The following is a 14,993-nucleotide window of genomic DNA, read 5'->3' on the forward strand; positions in this document are numbered from 1 at the left end:
GGAGTCATGAGTTGAGGATCAAGCCTAGGAAAGCATGAGAGCATAAACCAGGAGCTCTTTCCCAATGGGAGCGTTTCAAGTCCAGACTGGCCGACTCACTCATCACTACCAGATCCAGACTCCAGCTCCTCACCCCAGCACAACGGACTCCATTCTCCACAAGAAGCCACCGCAGGGAGCAAGCAAGTATTCGTACAAAACCTCCATCAACTTGCTTAAACCCTGGTGCTTTCATGATTTGTAATTTCAATTGGCAATTCTGAACTAAGCTGTGGTACCGTTGATTTGACTTGCTGCTTGTCAGGTAACAGTCATCTCATCTGTTTATCAGGTTTCTCATACCAACTACACAATACATAACTGCATCATGCATTTCGAACTTTCTAGCCATAGCCTTGTGTACCAGTTTCTCTTTCCCTCTTGTGTCTTGTTTGTAAAATGTTGTAGTGTTAAGTACTTGTAGCTGTAGTATTAGTAATAAATGTGCATGTAACTAAGGTGAACTTGTTTATGTTTTCTTGTGCTTGCATCTCAGTCACTTAACCTTAAAAGACCTATACCCTTGCAAAATCATAATTAAGATTAATAACAATCATAATTCTAATAGACCTCTCTTGTGTGTCCAACAAGGAGGACTATTTCCCTATTATTACACATACTCTAATATGAGTTATGTCACTGGACAAATAATTTCATGTTGGAGTTGTGCACAATAATAATTCATAATTCCCCCATAACATCATATTGATATTTGAGTGCACAAATTCCTACAGCAGACAATCTACACTAATGGTTATACCTGTTGCTATATTCACAATTACTTTTCATTGCTTTGGTACAACCCTCCAATAAATATCTTTCTCAAAACATATTTCAAACTCATATTTCATTTTCTCAAAATGCTTTTCTTCTTTCACACAGAAGGTACAATTATCTGCAGATGACCTAGTGATGCATTGAGTTTGCCCTGGTGACCCAAATTGGGTTACACTGCCTTTCTATTCAACAGTATTACTCTCAAGTGCCTTCATTTGCATGCTTGTGTAAATCCTCACATGCAAAATATTCGACCTGAGTCATAACCTTGCACACATGACATTTCCCTTTTTCAAAATTGGCACTGGTACAATGCCAAACAGGCAAGTCTTAAAAATAAATTACAATAACAACTTAATTGTCATTGCACGCAGCAAGTACTAGTACAATGTAGTTTGGCATCTAACCTCACACAGAAGCACTGTAGCAAGTCACTATAAATATTTCAGTCAGGAGAGAATGAAGCAGAAATAATTGTTTATTATACAGATGATATAAATGATTAAGTGTTGTCAAAAGTTTTTGGCACTTAGACCAAGCGGGTAGTCCCGGGTCTGAAAAGTGAAGCCAATGGCCAAAATTTGGCACACCAGGCTAACCAAGCTACCCGCTAGCATTTTGTCAGCTACACTCTCTTGTCCAAATATGGCCATTTTTCATAACTTCTGGCTCCAAAAATCCAAGCTGGTGATGGTTAAAATGCCAAACCGATGGGTGATGTTCCTTTATTTTTATACAGACTATGACTTAGACTTAGACAGGGAGATTTTGAATCGACAGATATCAGACTTGAGCAGCAGCGAGATAAATCCCCCCATGGAGTCTAGACACTAGTGGTGGTGATGTCTGATGACTTCTGCTGAGTCTGATAAAGCTGATGAGGTTGATGCAGTGATGCACTGATGAATCTGTGAAAAATGGCAATGATTGGGAGTCGGTGGGATGCGCAAACAGCACCATGAAAGCACTAAGGCAGAGAGGGAGAAAACATATTTAAAAAGACAGCCATAATATGATAATCTTACAATGAAGGTGAGTCACCGTGCAACTGATTAGATGTGACCAGCTGATGTGGACAGCTGATGTTTTAAATTACGCCCGGGGGAATGCCAGCAAGGAAATTATGAGTGAGCACACGAGAGGGATTGGAATGACAGATGGTGTGAGAAATAGTACTACAGACCTGAGCATGCAAAAGATAGTCTTCCTGACTGAACTTTCGCTAAGCTTCATAAGTTGATGAAAGTGAGTTATACATTTGTGGATGCCTTAAATACTGAATATGGAACAGAGAGACATCAGAGAGGGAGAACAGCTCACTCGTACAGAAGGAAAGATGCATCAGTATATGTGTTAGTTTGGTCAGAGGGAGATCTGAACACAGAAGGAAGACTGTGAGGACATCACTGCAGAGACATGTAGGGGAGGTTTGCACCACAGTTCTTGTGTATTACAAGACTGAAAAACAGGCATACGGCCAGACAGACACGTTTGTACATAGTTCCTCTTTTACATTTCTACACCGATTTGTTGTATTGAGATGTTTGTGTTTTCAGTGCAATTCCATTATTTTTTGTATTTCTGTGATACATTATGGTTGCTGTAAGGTGGTTGGTGTGAATAGCGGACCAAAAAGGTGACCACTACCGCAACAATGAGAAGAACATAGTTGAAACTTGTGTTTCAGTGATTCTTGTGACATTATCAGTTTGATTTTTCAGTTTGCTGTATAAGATATTTTACTTCCTATTTGGTGATATGTAAGTCTTACAATGGAGAAGTACAATTTCATTGGACTATATTCAGTTCCCCAGACTTCTGATTTTCTTGGCTTAAGCAGCCATAAACAGAAATGTCATTTTGGTGGCTGTAAAGCTCTCTTGAATTGTGAATTAATTTGCTTTTTACACATTAGTTAAAGGCACCCTCCACTCAAAAATGTGTTTTGATAATTGCTACTTCACTGTGCAGAGTTTGACACTAGAAAGCTTTTTTTCACATTCAACTGCTGAAGAGGGGGAAGTTTCTCTCACCTTACTGTAAACCTAAGTTTAGAACATGCACATACAAGCATGATTTTATGACACAAGTAGGTTGGAAGCCATTCATGATCTATGCATCTTAAATCTTACACAAGTGTGATATGTGCTCATACACTGAGAAAATATTTGCATATTAATATATTCTGAATTCTTTAATGAGGTAATTCTATGAACTTTTAAGTGAACTTCACTTCACTTCACTTTAATGGCCATACGACTGAAGTTTGTGGAATTTGTGGAGAAACCGCATCAGACTCAAATTATTGTTAGAAGGAAACTAAACTTAAAATTAAAACATATATGAAGAGGGTCTTTAAGTGCTGTGGATCATTGCATAAATTGTGATGATTGCATGTAAAATGTGCTTAAACGATAAGTTCACAATTTTTCATCTCTGACAGTAAACAACATTCAGGAGCACCCAGTGGCCTGGTGGTTGGGGCACATACCCCGTAACTGCAACGTCCACAGTTCGACCCCTGATTGTGGGACCCGTTTTCCATGTCATACGCATGCATGTTTTTCTTGCTGTAATCATTCCTCTTGTGCATACTGGCCATCAAAAGATCCTCTAATAATTTGATGGAGGACAAAGTCGCTTTCAGTGCAAAAATGTGTGTAAAAGTTTATCTGAAGCTAATATGAAGATTTAGCAACCCAAATTTAGGAAATAAAGTGGATACCTTTAAAAGTTAGTTTTTTTCAGTGCCAACTTCCCAGGTTTTGTTGGTATCCTTCCACTGCAGCTCAACATGGAAACACTTTCGCTGTAAAAAGAAAATAACCACTTGATTAAACTAATTTGAACTGCTAAAGCCTCATATTAGTTTTACATAAACTTTTAAGTAAATGTTTGAACAAAATGAGGATTGTGGATTTTGGCTCCATAATCACTTCCAACCACATTTGAAAGGGATCTTTTAATGGCCAGTATTAGCAGGATAAATTATCACAGCAAGCAAAACCTATTTCATTGTTCATATGTGCACCTGACTGTTTAAAAATTGCAAACCTATCTTTTAAGAATTTAAGATAAACTTTAAACCTATGTACGACAAGTACTCTATGACAAGTGACTTCTGGTGGGTCAGTGCCAGCGCTTCACGTGCGGAGGTGGCTGGTGCTGACTCCCAGTTGACACCAGTTCCTGCCACCTGCAAGGCGTCACGTACGCGGGTCTCGGATCATGGCCACCACACCACGTCTGGTTTCAGAGAGGTCCAGAAGCGGTCAAAAGGAAAACACACACTGAAGTCTCTTGATCTCCTCCCACACCAGGGCCCACGGCCTGCTCATGCTCATTACACAGACACAAAGCAAGATGTGTTCCCCTGCTCGATCTCATAGACCAGGACCTGAGTACGCCACACATTTCTGCACAATGGAATAACAATACGCACCCTCGGGCAACCGTACAGTGGAGAAAACAAATAATGTGCACACACAATTAGGTCATTTTCATGCCATGATGGACCAAGTCCCTCTGACGGGGAATCCTACGCCTGGTCCTTTGAAGTAGAAGACAAAGATTATGAGATGGAAAAACTGTCCATCAGATTTACTTGAGATGACAACTGAAGCACATTACTTAATTAATGTAATGTCCTTGCTTCTCTGTGTGGTTTTGTGTTTAAACTCTAATCGTCCAGTATGAGGGGAGAGAGTAAATGTGCTCTCTGTATCTGTTGTGAGAAATGTGGGAAAATTTAGCTTGTCATTGTCTGTGTTAAGAAGGGACGATGCTTGGCGGCCTGACTCACCACTCTGTGCCGCCAGTCACGTCAACATTCCTTCCACCATGTTTGTTTTGGAATGGGTACCCCAGAAAAAAAAAACTTTATTCGTCTGTTACAAAGCCAGCCTGTACTGCTGAGGCAAGGTTTCCTGTCACTGCTGGATGCTTGCGGACTGGCCGCTATTCTTCACACCTCATATACAGTAAAAGGGTCTTTAACTCTCTCTGCAACTTTTCCAGGCAAAGTGTATGTCAACTGATGGAACATGTATAAAACCACAGTCTGCACACAGTCATTTCCTCTTTGATGCATATCATGTGGTGTGTGTTACGTGAGTAATATAAAATGTTTACTTGGAATGTAGCAGATTGACACTTTTATTTAGCGTCAGTGATATGCCTCAAGCATACCGTTGACGATAATGGGAAAGTTTCAGTGAGAAATTCGCTGATATGTTTCTTCCGAACTGATTTACCTCACCACAACTTTTCTGTGTCAACCATGCCCCTATGCCGTGTTGTTTCAGATCATGAAGATCACTTTCAGCTTGACAAGTGTCTGCATGTCTTATCTCATGTGCTAAAAAAAAGTTCTTCAGCTGCACAAAATGGTCAAATGTGTGTGATAGCGTGTGTAGAAATAGGTCATCACTAACGAATGTAGCCAGCAACGGCCATCCTATCTTAGTTAAGTTGAAGTTAAAGCTCACTTTTGAGTGACTTTAACTCTTATTATGTTAATCACACTCATCGTATTACTAAGATAATTTATCTGTTGTTCATTTCTTCGTCTGTGCAACATTATCTGTTGTTTCCTTGTACTTGAGAACTTCTTGATAAGACTCTGTTCACACATAAGTGTACATATCTACAATTATAAAGTTAGAGCGTGACCTTGAGATGAGTAATAAAATAACAAAATATTCTTAACTCAAGGTCCTCTCACTCTCTTTTCAGGAGCTTTCTGAAAACAACATGCTTTGAGCCCCCGCTTTTCCCAATCCAAAGAACGGTCAGTCCAACAAGCAGTTCATTTGCAAAAACTTCGGAGTTGAGCAATGCCCAAAAGAACAAACATAAAATCACTAACCCCAACCCTAAACTTCCCTGATAAAAAAAGATCAATTGTAACAAAAAAAAACAAAGCTCTAACTTAACTCCTAACTGGAAAACAGGGGGAAAAAATGGTTTACAAAAAGAAAAGGGCTTCTCCCTCCTACTGACTGTGACTTTTACCTTGGTTTTAAATATTTATAATGTACAATGATCTACACATCTGATGGCAGGAAAGTTGCCTAACACTTACATCTTTAAGTTCAAAGCCTACTGAAACAACTCGACTAACATACGACTCTAGGGTTTAGTAGGAGGATTTCCATTGCTGGGAATGGGAGAGAAAGAGGGTGGAAGCCAGCATCAGCTGGTGTTGAAATCATCTGCGTTTGCCAATCAGCCAACAGCTATCCCGTCACCTGAGCCAATCAGGGAGCACCACCTGCAACTCACCACACACACACACACTGAATGCACACACGGAAGAGGGGAGGGGAGAGAGAATAGGGGCCCGTTTCAGAAAGCAGGTTCAGCAAAATCTGAGTCTAACCCTGAACTCTGAGTTGATGAACCTCAAGATGGGAAACTCAGAGTTTCAGAACAGCTGATCAGAGTCAGTTCAATCAACTCCGAGTATGTTCACTTTGAGTTAAGCTTGTGCGTGATGAATAAAAAAAGCAATCATCAATGGAGCTCTGATACAATGAGCCACTATGGCAACAGGTAAATAAAAGGCAGAGCCTCCATTTTAATCCAGTGGATAGAGATATGAATGCATGTGTATGCGGACGCTGCACATTTATCTTAAAAAAAGATAAACAGGAAAAGTGTCGATAAGTTAACACAATAAAGTTTCATTCAGTATTGTCCATTAATTCATCATTTACCAGACTTACATTTCCTCAATGATGATTAAGTGGAATCTGACTGTGTATCAAGCTGCAGCTACATTACATTTTCAATATATTTGTTTAACTTTTATCTGATGGACAAAACACAGGAGGCGACAACTGAAGATGGAAAACATAGTTAAAGATTTAAAACATATATAGATCAAAGACATAGAGACATGACTGTAAGCTCTCAGTCTGATCCAGGAATAATTTGTTTGGTGATTTGCACTTGAAAAGGCACTGAGGTCAAAATACAGAATATCCTAAATTTGCATCTCAGCTCAACAGCATTCAGTGACTTTATTTCCGCTACTTCAACAAGATGTAGTAAATTTAAACATTGTCACTGAAATGCCGTTACAACATGTTAAGATAATGCTCCCTATTTAAAAATCTCACTTTTAAACTACATTCTTCAGCTGCGTCACAATCCTGCTCACTCAGCGTATTAACATATACTCTCCAATCTCCAATCCGATAATTATGCATTGATCCCACGTGTCTAAAGCTTCATATCCATATTTTTAAAATTAAACTGAGATTACACATTATGTGCGAAAAAGATTTCAGCAGAGGAGCTGCTCTAACAAACTGATAGCTGTCTTGCGCACAGAGTCACAGTGTTATAACAGAGGGACATTCAGAGGTTTTATTCTGAGCTGAGCCTAAATTCACGTTGTGTAATATCTGAATGTGAGAGAACAAAACGCTGTTCAAAGAAATGACCGATGCACATAAAAGCGGTAACTTTAGAAGGTTCTGAGTAACTAAATCAATATCCAACCAGGATTCAGATTCTGACAGTTGGTAAACCTCCGCTAATGCGCTTTGATACGGGCTGAATGAATGAGGAAATGAAACAACATGTCTGGTTCTGTAAGAGGGAGGAGACAGAGAGAAACACAGAGTTTCCCTCATCTCAGGGTGAACAAACCAGAGTTTTCACTAAACCTGCTTTCTGAAACAGGCCCCAGTTAATACAGGAGCAGACACAAACAAATGACCAAGGATCATAACACTTATATGTCTCATGACTTCTGTGACTTGGCTGATGTGGCACTGAAATTTACCATTCTGTTTAATAAAGTAGTCTATCTGTTTAATTTTCAATAGTTAATGAAATTTAATTAATTACTATAATTTGCATTCAACTACAGCAATAAAAACTACTACTAAATAAAACTATTTCATTATTCAAGGGTTTGCTCTGGGTGGTGACTGGTTGCTGCATGCTTTCTGCAGTCGTATGTGCATTATGTTTGTATGTATTTTTGAATGTTTTTTTTCTCCTTTTCTGTTTTATTCTTTTGTTATTTGTTTGTTCTCTTTTTCTTTTTCTGCTTGATGTAAAGCACTTTGTAACCTGTGTTAAAAACAGTGCTATTTAAATAATAATTTTTACTTACTTATTCACTTACATTATAGTATATTCAAATGTGTATGCAAAACCATTTTTGAGAATGTTTGAAAGGCTGGTGCTATCACATTCAGTCTCACAATTCAGTCTGTTTTCCATTTTTGTATGCACACTAGCTACAAATATTCTTGTGACATACTTCACCCTCACAAAAACATCATGCAGGACGCTGTTTGTATTTTTGACATCAACATTTTAGGATTAGGACATATAATAACTAATTCACCTTTGAACAAAAGCAATGAAAATGATTATCTTCGGGCTGGTCTGTATTTGTGTGACAAAATGTTGCACTGCCCTTCTAGTCTCTGTTACCATACTAATACAGACAGGAAATATATATGATAAAACATAACGGTGAAATTTATTTAACTGTCTGATATTATACCTACAATATAATATCTGTGGCATATGGAAGGTTTAGCTGACAGTATGAGTTCTTAATGACAGTGTGTTATAACTGAGGAGGAGCAACAGACTGTGTGTAATATCACAGACGGCCTGTCTGACTTTCTCTGTTTTATGAATTTTAAACTTATCTCTTGCCATTGCATTCTCCCATCTCGAAATCTTGACAAAAACACAATTAGTCTTTTTCAAAATTGCATTCATTCAACCATGACAGTAGCCGCAATTAAAGGTAAGAGCACCAAAAGCACTTGCAAGTGGGTTTATCACTGAAGGTTACTGAGTTCAAGGCTTTTAATACCATCTGAATTTTTCCCTTTTCAAGGAAAAGCAAGTCTGCTCCCGTGGCAGTCAGTTAGAGAGTTTATAAAAGACACAACGAAAGTAAAAATGGCTGATTTCTCAGAAATGTGTATAATTTCCTCATAGCATTTATTAGTGTCAAAATTGTGTGTCAATACAATCAATCACGCATTTATAACAAACTTGTTAAAAAAAGCCTGTCTCAATGTCACATGTTCATATTTTTTTAGATAGTCCTCCAGTCCAGGAGATAGTCCTCCTGTTTTGTACAGAACAGAGATGTACAAAGATTATAAACAACTTGTGCAGCTTAGACTCGGAATTCTCAAATGAACATAGGTAATACCCAGAAGGAAGTAAAGACACTCTATTGTTAAAACTAAAAAAATAGTCCGTAACATTGAGGCACATCAGTGATGCAACTTAGTATAAACTTAATGCAATGGTGCTGTAACAGTCAAAGAGAAGTAAATACATTAACATATATGGAAGAAGCAGCACTTAGTCTAAAGAAAAATTATGAGTGTAGCTACAATGTAGCTGAAACTGTAAACTAACCTTCAAGTAAAACATTTAATAATTTATAATACACTGAATCTTTCAATAAATAAACCACAGAATGTTTTTTTTTTTAAATGATCGCACAAAAATATTTGTAAAAACTTGTATAAAAACATGTGCCAGTTTACATTATAAATATAACAATAAATAAAACATAAATAAATAAATAAATAGATACATATTAAAAAAACAAGTATAAAACCCCCCCAAAAAAACAACAACTTAGAGCTCAGTAGTCCTTTCTTTCAAAATGACTGTTGGGTTGATGTCACTGCTGCGTGAGTGGGATGTGCTTGAGTTGATGATCATGGACCCCGTCTCTTTAACATCAGGCACATGAAAGGACGCCACAGGGCAGGGGCCCCGTACGTTGTTGCAGACAAGCTTCTGTAGGGAAGCGGTGTTGATAATGTCGAAGCCAACGCTGCCCCCGAAGGTGCTGGGCTTCCAGTACTGCGGGGAGCAGATGGGGTTTCCCAATAAGCCCTTGAGGGAGAAAGGGGCCCCCATCTCCACCATGGTCTCTCCAAAGATGGCGTTTTCCCTAGGTTTCTCCACCAGCAGGCCTGGGTAGAGCTCCACAGCGTCAACGTGTCCGTACATCTCCTCCAGCAATGCAGCCATTTCTTTCTCTCCTGAATAACACAGAGGAGAAAACAGTTTTTAGTTAATGTCTCAGTCTGGCTTCGCCCACTGGTTCAGCTGCTGCAAAGAGTGCAGTTAGTCTAAATATGAGCCCTGTGTTTTCACTTATTGTAATCCATCACATGTGAGATAAAAAGCAATAATCTCTTTTTAAGTCCTTACTTCTTTTCTTCTCCTCATCCTCTCCCACTCTCTCACACATCAACATCTTTTTTACTCATACATCTTTAATCAACATTTAATCCTCTTTTCTTGCAGAAGTCAAATCTTCTTTCCTGAAGCGCTTTGCTTCTCCTGTCTGTTTATGTCTTGCTCCCTGTGATGACAGTCTGCTTACACTATCTCAAGATGAAATGAACATCTGCTTCTTAGAGTCACGGAAATAAATTCCTAACCTCCAAAGCTGTGGAAACTAAAACTGCACCCATTTCCTCAAAAAAGTATGTGTGTGAAAACCTACATCATCAAACTCTGACTGTAAGATCTGTAAGTTTGTATTTAATTCCTGCCATCAGTTCTTGACAATGTTATTAACAATGCAGCAATAATGACAAATTATGCCTGAGGCAACTTTCACTTCATGTTGAAGGACCGATAATAACCTCTTCACTAATCCTGTGACGTCATCCTTTCCACCTACTCGTAGTATTTTGAGTTATCTTCACTTTGTCTCACCTGTCAAGTCTTCAAAAGAGCTGTAGGGCTTCATGGAGAATCGTTTCCTGTAAGCGTTCAGAGACTGGTAGCGCATTTCTCTGCTGTTCTCTATGGATTTAATGGCCACGTACATAATAGGTCCTGGGACATTTCGGCCACCTGCAACCTAAAAAAAGTAAAAGAAACGTCAGTTATGTAGCCTTAAAGCAACAGCAGCGTTATTTTCTCATTTCAATCTAAATGTTTTCTACAACAGTTACTACAAACAGCTCTTACCCGTCCAGCAATCTGCTTAGTAAACGACTCCACCAGGTTGTTGATGCCGTGCTCAGTTACTACAGAGGTGTTGAAGACAAACTGTTTATAGTTGTATTCTTTCTCCTCAATGTGGAAAGAATCAGGCATCAGTGGGTGCCAGTGGTACAGGGTGTTGAACTCAGATGCAATGCGGTTCTGGTACTGGAAGCGCTGGTTGAACAGCAGCTCAGGATCAAACTTGAGCTTGAAGTGATAGCCGCTCAGGTGCTGCACGTAGTCCTCAATCACAATCTTGATGGTCTCTCCTACAGGACAAATGATTAAATATTTAATATAATGCTAACATTATCAATATTTAAACTCAACTCAAAAATTAATGATATATGTGCAGAGTTTGACACTAGAAGGCTGTTTTCACATTCAGCTGCAGTTTCGCTGTGCTCAGCCTAAATCTGAGTTTAGGATTTGAAGGTAGTTAAACATTTGAAACAAAAAATACTAGTGTATTTATAGATTCAAATTTTTTCAGTAAGGGAGTTGCAGTAAATGTATTGAATATTCATTTGTTTGACCGTAATAGTTTGTAACCATTTCCTCTTTCTGATGTTGAAAAGAAATTCTTCTCGCACGTCTTGCAGTGAATCCTGCAAGACGTGCGAGCTCTACTGGGTGCGCCAGAGTTCTTGGAGGGTGATTACCAAAATGAAAAGTACAACTTCCTCCATTGAAAATTCCCCTGAAAGCTTTATCAGTACAATGACAAGTGCTTTATTCTGAGCTACGCTACAACTATGGTTTCACTGTTGAATCACTGAGAAAATCAACTCACCGATCAGAATGAGTCGTGTGGTCTGAAAGAGCCTTTCGTCGTCCCAGTCAGGGTGAACTTCCTTCAACACGTCACATACTCTGTTGTGTTCACGGAGCCAGATGGTGGCGTACATCATCAGACCAGGGACCAGGCCAAATGCCTCATGGCCCACAGCGAAGCGGTGAGAGTCAGGGACGTGAGGAGGGTAGTGCATGTCAGCACCCACATCCTTTACTGTTGGGGGGTAGACCTCTCCTTCCAGAGTCTGCACAGTTATGCAAGAGAAGAAGAAACTGTCAGACATGTGTTTGTTCTGAAGCTTGTGAAGCTTTCTGAGCTACATCTGTCTCTTCTCATACCTGATATTTAAGCTTGCCATCCTTGAAGAGTCTTAGTTTGTGTTGCCTCTCCAGGGTCTCTCCGTAAATGTGGCTGAGGTCCACCTGAAAACGTAAACCACACCATTAACACATGTTGTATTTTTAATTAATTATTCATTCACAAATGTGACGTCTTTGCCTGACTGAAATCTGACATAGTCTGAGATCTGCCGTCCTTACCCCATGACCTTTAGCTTGTGTGAAGGCAGGTCCTTTCGTCATGTCAGATTTGAAGAACTGGTGTGTGAAGTGCTGTGCGAAGAATGCAAACATCAAACTGGTCCCCTGTGGGTCAGGAATAAACTGTCTTCTCATAAGGAGCTTCTCAGCCAAAATCTTAGCATCGGGTAGCTCCTTTTTACCTGGAGAAACAATTGAGAACACACATTAAGTATCTAAAAACACAAACCCAAGCCAGTCACATAGGCTTTATACTTTATAATTGAATTTGTATAATACAGGCTAATAAGGTATGATGATTCATTTTTTATGTGTAATAAAAGCTTCAACAGCTGAGATTTACTTTCAATAAAATGAGTAAAAAGTGGTTTCATGTCATTCAGTTTTGACTTCCTTTTTTTTCTGTCTTCCCTCAGCACATTTCCAGTCTATTAACACAAGAGGAGGGCAATTTCTTTTGAGCGCTTCCCGCGACAGAATGAGGCCAAGCCACTCTTGCTCAGTATTCAAGAATCTGAGAAAACCGGTTTTCCAAAAGCAGAGAGAGTGGACTCACCTAGTACTCCCATGGGGGTTGGGCAATCCTTTGGCACAGCAGGGAGGGTTCGCGTATAGTAGGAAAGGTTGGAGTAGGCTTCCCAGCTGGGGTAACCGTAATCCACATTGAAAGTTGGAGGACTATCAATCAAGTGGGATCGGGCTGGAGAGAGAATAACGGAGGGAAAAAACCATGTTAGTCTGTCAGTATTAGTGCTTTTCTTCAACCTGCTGTGTACAAATTATTAAATGAAGAGTTTCCGATCCATCTCCTCGTTTCGCCCTCAGCTAGACAGACTTACATGTCAGCACATATCTCATGATGGCATCTCTGAGAAAGGAGATGTTGTTGATAATGTTCCAGAAGCCTTTGAAGTGGGTGAGAAGGTAGTGGACGGTGTTGGGCGATGGCTTCAAAGACACTTTGATCCAGGTGAGGAATTCAGCTGTAAGGGTCCAAAGGGAAAGTGAATGACTGAACAGATAAAAAATAAGTACTTTCTAAGTTCAGATGCACCCATGTGTTCTGCTTATACTTACGTGTCGTGCAGTTTTGTCCATAGTATCCAGTACGTGTGCAGTCACACTCATAAGTATCTGTTCCGAGCGCTGTGCAAAAGCCCCTGTTCTGGCATGGCTCTGAGCAGCATGGGTTACCTGAAACAAGACAACGTTGGGCGGCTGCTGAGAATTCACTTCACTTCAGATACCAACATAAAAAAGTTTTTAAATAGTATTAAATTCTTAAAAACACGACAGTATAGGTGTTATAATATGCTACAGCATACCTGTAAACTCATAATAACATAGCGGGGTGGTGTTTTTTTAGCCTTTCAGTGTTAAAATTCTTGCAAAATTCACATTAACAAATTAAGTGTGTTTTCTAATTGCTGTCTTCCAGTACAAACCCACAGCCTTGTACAAAAATGCTAACTTTTGTCTTTTTTCTAAAACAGCAGTTTCTGGTCAAACTATTAAGAAATATGATTTTCTGTTGCCTCTACTTACCCTCGCAGACAGGAAACCCGAGAGCCAAAAGGAAAACCGCAAACGTGAGTCTGTTCATACTCCAAAGACTTTGTGTGAGCTTCTCTTCGCTCCTGCTCTCCTCTTGCAGCCGTGTCGCTCTGAGGCAGTTTGAATGCTGAACTTCATATGGCAGCAGCTTTTATAGCCACGTGAAGGAGGGGGATGACGCCATCCACTGGCTTTATGAATGAGACAAAATTGACCAGAAAATCGACTAATGCCAGATAGTGAGGAATGTTTTCTCTTACACAATTCAAATTTTGTTTTCTTCCACCTCTGAACTGTGGTGTGTAATGTTTTTTTTTTTTTTTTTTTTTTTTAAAAAACCACTAATCAGATATTACGTTCACTTTCAACCTTTCGCTGATTTTCTCTTCATGTCCGTCTTTCTCAGTGGAATTATTTAAATTGAACACATTCAAAATTAATTCAGAACAAGAGTGAAATGTTTCAACTTTCATATGTAAAGGTGTATTTCTCCCCTTGCAGACAGCATGTTGAAAAGTATAGGATTTTATAGGACTTTTTATGACCTTTTACATTTTAACATGTCTTTTAATTATGAGAACCTAAACTGGATTTATTTATGCTGTCACAAAATAAGTTTTTAACGGATAAAGGATGTATTGGTTTTAATTGAAATTAATTATAGGAATGCCACTTTTACATTATTAAGGTAACTGAAAATATAAAAACGTGCCCTTGATATCTTAATTAAAAAAAACCCTATTTCCACCAGAAGACGACTGTATTTCAAGATATCATTTCAATTAAAAAAAGAGATCCGTTTTTGCCAACTTTTCAATCGCCAGACGTGTAGAAATAAAACAAATATGATGCATATACTGATGCATGATAAATATTGTATCTGTTTAAGAGATGACGTCTAAAATTAGTATGACTACGTTTCATGATAAGGGTTTCTGTTGGAATTAAATCAGGCATAACTTTATCTATGTTTATTTTCATGTGAAATGAATGATGTCTTATGATAACCGGGCTTCATGATAACATTCATGGAAATACTGCATGAAGAAAGCCACAATTATATAAAATTATAATTGTAGCCCACCAGATCATCAGACAGTGGAAACGACCCAAAACGGAAGTTTACTAATAAGCATAACTATAGAGTCAGCGGTGTGTCATTTCGAAGCAGAAAGTTATTTTCATTACAGTCAGACTTTACCTTTATGCGCCCTCACGCGGACATCATTGCGCACTTATTGAGAGGCGGAGACCAGCTGCAGCTTCCCCCCGCTGAGTCA

At 39.0% G+C, this 14,993-nt stretch overlaps 1 protein-coding gene across 1 annotated transcript; it reads right to left on the reverse strand.

The window, feature by feature from the left end:
* Positions 1–8,788: 8,788 nt before the first annotated feature.
* On the reverse strand, positions 8,789–14,964 carry ptgs2b (prostaglandin-endoperoxide synthase 2b). Its single transcript, XM_042416436.1, has 11 exons — positions 14,915–14,964; positions 13,705–13,904; positions 13,237–13,353; positions 12,999–13,142; positions 12,716–12,859; positions 12,160–12,341; positions 11,959–12,042; positions 11,618–11,864; positions 10,807–11,093; positions 10,549–10,696; positions 8,789–9,863 (listed from the first exon to the last, which is right to left on the reverse strand). The coding sequence occupies exons 2-11, from the start codon at positions 13,760–13,762 to the stop codon at positions 9,451–9,453; spliced, it is 1,824 nt and encodes a 607-aa protein (XP_042272370.1). The 5' UTR covers positions 13,763–13,904; positions 14,915–14,964; the 3' UTR covers positions 8,789–9,450.
* Between the last annotated feature and the right edge of the window lie 29 nt (positions 14,965–14,993).

This window comes from Thunnus maccoyii, chromosome 7 (genome assembly GCF_910596095.1).
Source record: "Thunnus maccoyii chromosome 7, fThuMac1.1, whole genome shotgun sequence".
NCBI lineage: Eukaryota > Metazoa > Chordata > Actinopteri > Scombriformes > Scombridae > Thunnus > Thunnus maccoyii.

What these genes read in the sequence shown, in the direction of transcription:
- ptgs2b (XM_042416436.1), bottom strand. Translation starts at nt 13,762, where the DNA reads ATGAACAGACTCACGTTTGCGGTTTTCCTTTTGGCTCTCGGGTTTCCT. An exon ending in CATGAGATATGTGCTGACAT is followed by an intron (nt 12,860 to 12,998) that starts GTAAGTCTGTCT and finishes TTCTCTCTCCAG; the next exon opens with CCCGATCCCACTTGATTGAT. An exon ending in CACAAGCTAAAGGTCATGGG is followed by an intron (nt 12,043 to 12,159) that starts GTAAGGACGGCA and finishes TTACGTTTTCAG; the next exon opens with GTGGACCTCAGCCACATTTA.